This window comes from Etheostoma spectabile, unplaced genomic scaffold (assembly GCF_008692095.1).
Source record: "Etheostoma spectabile isolate EspeVRDwgs_2016 unplaced genomic scaffold, UIUC_Espe_1.0 scaffold50, whole genome shotgun sequence".
NCBI lineage: Eukaryota > Metazoa > Chordata > Actinopteri > Perciformes > Percidae > Etheostoma > Etheostoma spectabile.
Genome location: NW_022605620.1, coordinates 94,122 through 100,399, shown reverse-complemented (window position 1 = coordinate 100,399; position 6,278 = coordinate 94,122). Strand labels below are relative to the sequence as shown.

Below are 6,278 nucleotides of genomic sequence, written 5' to 3'. Positions count from 1 at the left end.
AAAAAACATCCTCACTACAGTTTGTTGTTGTGAGAAATATTTTTACAGTTGGTTTGGGGACAGACAGCTAGCAGATAGAATAACATATTTGTACAGTGTGTTCAGGGGACAGACAGCTAGCAGATAGTAGTCAATTTTTTCAGTGTGGTTCAGGGGACAGGCAGCTAGCAGATAGTAGTAAATATTTTTTACAGTTGTTCAGGGGACAGCAGCTAGCAGAGTAGTAGTAAAATATTTTTACAGTGTGTCAGGGGAAAGCAGCTAGACGATAGTAGTAAATATTTTTTACAGTGTGTTCAGGGGGACAGCAGCTAGCAGATAGTAGTAAATATTTTTACAGGTGTTCTGGGGACAGGCAGCTAGCAGATAGTAGTAAATATTTTTACAGGTGTGTTGTGGGGACAGGCAGCTAGCAGATGTAGTTAAAATATTTTTTACAGTGTGTTCTGGGGACAGACAGCTAGCAGATAGTGAGGAGATGTTTGCTGTATGTAACAAAGAATACTGTTGCCCAAAAAACGTGCAACATCACTTAGCCCTCACGTTGTCAGTTTTCTTTTTTTATCACAAAAAATGGGCCTTCAAAATAAGAGCTGAAAATGTCAACATTAGAAATGTCAAATAACTTCGGAAAAAACATCAAAAAAAGCACCAGCGACATTGGAAAAAGTGACATAAATGTCAGAAAAAGTGATAATAGTGGTTAAAAAAAAAACACCAGGGTTAGAGCTCCTTTTTTTAAAGAGAAATCCCCCAGAGACAGACTCGGCCTATAACAGATGATGTAACAGCACGTCAACTTCAAAATCCCCCCCCCCCCAAAAAAAACCCCCCACCACCTCCGTTCCTCCAGAAGCAATCAGTCAGAAGAACTACACTCGTTAGTTTTTTTTAAAAGTCCATTGTTGTCATTTTCTTTTCTTTTTGGATGGTGTGTTCATGTTTGAAGCTTTACTTTTGATTTTTGCTGACAACTCCTGAGAATGTCTTTATCATATATTTGTTTTAGGGTTTTTTTACGATGTATTTATGTTGTTACCACTAGACATGTAACTACAATTCAATTAAACCTTCACAAAAATGGTAAAACTACTAGATTTTATGTGCCAAAGATTAAACTGTCACTATCTCCGATGTAAGAGTAGCTCGTGATGTATAAAATCTCAGAAACGAGGAACTCGCGGGGGGGAGGGGGGTGCAGGTGGGGGGGTATGGGTGCTAACGTATATATGACATAATGTATAGTAGGTCTCGTAATTATAGAACCAATATAATTATATACACATTCATATATATACGATATAATGAGATATATAGTCTATATGATATATACAGTTACATATGTATACATACATGTGTATATAGATATGTATATATAATACACATATACAGATATGATATAGAAAACATACTATACTACAGACATGTGTGTTAAATTACTATAGATATACTACATGTGTGAATATATGGATATATGAGTATACACAGTAGTAACTATATAGACCAACATATTATACTATACAGTGTATATAGGATACTTGGATATACTAGATTAATACATACATAATATACAACCATATCATCATATGATACATACCTTGTAGGTATATAGATATTAGATAAACAATATAATTACATAGAACACATAAATGTGGTCTATATAGGTATATATATATACATAGATACTACATGTAGACACATACAGATATTGTGTGTAGATATAGTATGTATATATATAATAGTGTACGTATATATGTAAATATATATGTGATGTATCTATATGTATGTCTATATGATGTATTGTGTATATATAGTGATGATATATGATAATATATGTAGTATAGTGTATTATACTATGTAGTATATTATATGTATATATGTATGTATATATATGTATATGTATGTATATATATTGTTATGTATAGTAGTGTATATATTTTGTTGTATAATGGTATGTATGATAGTAGGTATATATGTATGTATGTGTAATATGTATATATTATATGTTATGTATATTATGTATATATAGTATATACATGTATGGTGTATATATAGGTATATATATTGTAGTATATAGAGTATATGTTATATATTGTATGTATATATGTATGTATGGTATATGTATGTATATATGTATTTATATGTATGGGTATATATTGTATGTGATGGGGGATAGATATATGTATATATATGTATGTATGATCTAGGGTGTATATATATAGTGTATATATATGCTAGTGTAGAGATATATATGTCTATATAGTATGGATATTATGTATGTGTAATGTATATATATATGTATGTTATATGTATTATATGTTATATTATGTATATATATTAGTGATATATGTGTATAGATGGTATATATAGTGTATGTGGCTATATATATAGTTATATATAGGATATATGTGTAGATATTATGTGTATATATATGTTATGTGTATATAGATATTGTAATAGTATGTTAATTTGATATTGTATGTATATGTGTATTGTGTATATGTAGATATAGGATGTATGTATATGAGTATATGATATATGGGTATATATTTATGTATATATATTTGTATGTAATATATGTTGTATGTATACATATATATGTATATATGATGTATTGTATTGTGTATATATAATGTAATATATATGTGTATATATATGTATGTATATATATGTATGTGTATATGTATATATATTTGTATGTATATATGTATATATATGTATATATGTATGCGTCTCGCAACTCTGAGCCTCCCGCCGGCGGCTGCGTGGCGCAGCGTTTTGAACTCGTCAGCTGTCATTCGTCATTGGTTCAAATACACAGGAGGCGGGTCTTGTTGGCTATTTAAAGCCACGTGACCACCCAAATGTACCGTGATTCGCTGAAAATCATCACGTCAATCAACCAGACGCACGTGTGCGTTTGTTTGTTGAATTCTAGAAAGCTGAGCGAGAACACGGCTCCGACGGAGGAGGAGTTAGACAGCGAGGGCAGGGACACGGAGGTGGGAGATGGTGAGGATAGTGACGGCCAAATGAAGCTTTGTGAACCAGTGTTGTTATTTTCTGAGCCCACTAGATGGCGCCATTTGTTTTAAATTCAGTGTATTCTCAACCAGTTGTTGAACAGAGAGCGCCATCTAGTGGGCTCAGAAAATAACAACACTGGTTCACAAAGCTTCATTTGGCCATCACTAAGTAAGGAGTTTGGGAGGGAGGATGTGGTAGATGATGATGATGATGATAATGATGATGATGAGGATCCTTTGAGCCACGCAGCCGCCTGCAGGAGGCTCAGAGTTGCGCAACGCAGTGACCGGCGGTAGATGTGACGCGAGCATCCGGCACAAACGGGTTACATCAGGGTCTCAACATGTCTGAAATGTTAAAATCTAAATTTGAGGCCTTAGAAAGTGTTCTATATCAGGGGTCTTCAACGTTTTCCAGGCCAAGGACCCCCAAACTGATGGCGAGATGGAGCGGGGACCCCCTAATTATACATATTGTATAACATTGTGTAATATCAAACTGGTCCTATAGTGCCGTGTGTGCATTGATGACTGAAAGACATCTTCTGCCTCCATTTATCTGTTCACTACAGTGTGTTGAGTTCATGTTAATGTGGATTTAAAGACATTTCAATTACCTCCGCGGACCCCCTAGGGGTTGCGGACCCCCTGTTGAAGACCCCTGTTCTAGGTCCAAAGAAGCATCCGGCACAAACGGGTTAGCAGACCTGAGAGTGGTGTTGAGCGTCTCGTGGAACTCCGCCAGACAGCGAATGCATCACTCGTAGTTGGTGTTCAAACTGAAAAAAGGACACTGGGTTGTTTTGTTTTTTTTCCAGCGGTTTTATTATTAATGAACTAGTTTCGTCTGTAAAAGGACAGAGGAGGGGGGGTGGGGGGGTGGGGGGGAGAACTGTTTCCACTGCCGTCAGTCTACATGTCTCCGCCCGTTATCGTCTTCAGTCCAGCGTCGTCTTCACATGTGAAAACAGTCTGTATTTACATTTTAAAATCCAGAAATGTCGTTCTTTCTAAGCGATGAAGTGGGTAAAAATGAGGCTGTATTAATTTGGTGTCAGGAGGTGGGAATGTTACGAGTTATTTGGGGGGGATTTTGGGGGTTGTTGTTTTGTTTTTAACGTCACGCAGTCAACGCTCGTCTTCCTCGCTCCTGAAGCCAGATGGGCCGGATTTCAGTTTGCAGAGGGGTGAAAGGTCAGCTGCTGGCCGGGGTGAGCCTGGACCTGAAGAGCTGGAAGACACGACATACAGACATGTTGCTTAAAAAGCTGTTTATTCAAAAACACTCTGAATTACACCTGTGAAGACCAGCGGCACCTTTAATAGTTATAGGATAGTTCATCACTAACAAAGGGATGTTATACATATTTGTATGTCGAAAAAGTAATACAAAGTGATAGTATGTTGAAAAACAAAATTAACATAGCAAAGCATGTCGAAAAAGGTAAAATAAATAAATAATTGTTGTATGGTTGAAAGGTCTAGTGGTTTTAGAGGTAGAGATGTTGCCGTGAAAATGTCTAAAAAGTAAAAAAGTCATAGTGTGCTGAAAAAGTTGAAAAAAGTCATAGTATAATATGTCAAAAAAGTCATAGCACAGCATGTCGAAAATGTTAAAAAATGTCATAGTATAGTATGTTGAACAAGTTGAACAAAGTCATAGTATAGCATGTCGAAAAAGTCATAGTATTATAGCATGTTTAAAAAGTTGAAAATGATCACGGTAAAGGTCTAGTGGTTTAGAGGTAGAGTTGTTGCCTCATAAATGCAAGGTTGGTGGTTCAATCCCAGGCGTGTCGGAAAAATTAAAAAGTCATAGTACGTCAAAAATGTTAGATAAAAGTCATAGTACGTTAAATAAAAGTCATAGTACGTTAAATAAAAGTCATAGTACGTTAAATAAAAGTCATAGTATAGCATGTCGAAAACTTGGAAAATTATCTTGGTATAGAATGTCAAAAAAGTCATAGTATGTTGAAAATTTAAAAAAAAAGTGATGGTATAGCATGTTGAAAAGAAGTCATAGTAAAGTATGTCAAAAAAGTAAAATAAATCATAGTATAGTATGTCGTAAAAGTAATAGTATAGCATGACTTTTTCCAACTTTTTCAACATGCTATACTAGTTGAAAAAGTCATAGTATAGCATGTCGAAAAATTAGAAATGATCACGGTAAAGGTCTAGTGGTTTAGAGGTAGAGTTGTTGCCTCATAAATGCAAGGTTGGTGGTTCAATCCCAGGCGTGTCGGAAAAATTAAAAAGTCATAGTACGTCAAAAATGTTAAATAAAAGTCATAGTATGTTGAAAAAAAAGTCATAGTATAGCATGTCGAAAACTTGGAAAATAGTCATAGTATAGCACGTCAAAAAAGTCATAGTATGTTGAAAATTAAAAAAAAAAAGTGAAGGTATAGCATGTTGAAAAAAAGTCATAGTATGTCAAACAAGTAAAAAAGTCATAGTATAGCATGTCAAAAACTTGGAAAATAATCATAGTATAGCAAGTTGAAAAAAAGTCATAGTATGTTGAAAAAGTTAAAAGTTATAGTATGTTAAAAAATAGTCATAGTATAGCATGTCGAAAATCTTAAAAATAGTCATAGTATAGCAAGTGTAAAAAGTTGAAAATGATCATAGTAAAGGTCTAGTGGTTTAGAGGTAGAGTTGTTGCCAAAAAAGTCATAGTATGTCAAACAAGTAAAAAAAGTCATAGTATGTTGGAAAAAAAAAAAAGTGATGGTATAGCATGTTGAAAAAAAGTCATAGTATGTCAAACAAGTAAAAAAAGTCATAGTATAGCATGTCGAAAAAGTCATAGTATAGTATGGCAAAAAAGTCATAGTATAGTATGGCAAAAAAGTCATAGTATAGCTTGTTTAAAAAGTTGAAAATGATCACGGTAAAGGTCTAGTGGTTTAGAGGTAGAGTTGTTGCCAAAAAAGTCATAGTATGTCAAACAAGTAAAAAAAGTCATAGTATAGCGTGTCGAAAAAGTCATAGTATAGCTTGTTTAAAAAGTTGAAAATGATCACGGTAAAGGTCTAGTGGTTTAGAGGTAGAGTTGTTGCCTCATAAATGCAAGGTTGGTGGTTCAATCCCAGGCGTGTCGGAAAAATTAAAAAGTCAAAGTACGTCAAAAATGTTAAATAAAAGTCATAGTATGTTGAAAAAAAAGTCATAATATAGCATGTCGAAAACTTGGAAAATAATCATAGTATAGCAAGTTGAAAAAAAGTCATAATATAGCATGTC

General features: G+C 34.2%; 1 protein-coding gene across 1 annotated transcript in view; it reads right to left on the bottom strand.

Annotated features, from left to right (window-relative positions):
- Positions 1–4,113: 4,113 nt before the first annotated feature.
- Positions 4,114–6,278, bottom strand: part of atxn2l (ataxin 2-like) — a gene marked incomplete in the record, with an annotated part of 39,178 nt that continues 37,013 nt past the window's right edge. Inside the window, 1 exon segment of the mRNA XM_032511868.1 lies at positions 4,114–4,257. Coding sequence (XP_032367759.1) covers positions 4,199–4,257 — 59 coding nt within the window.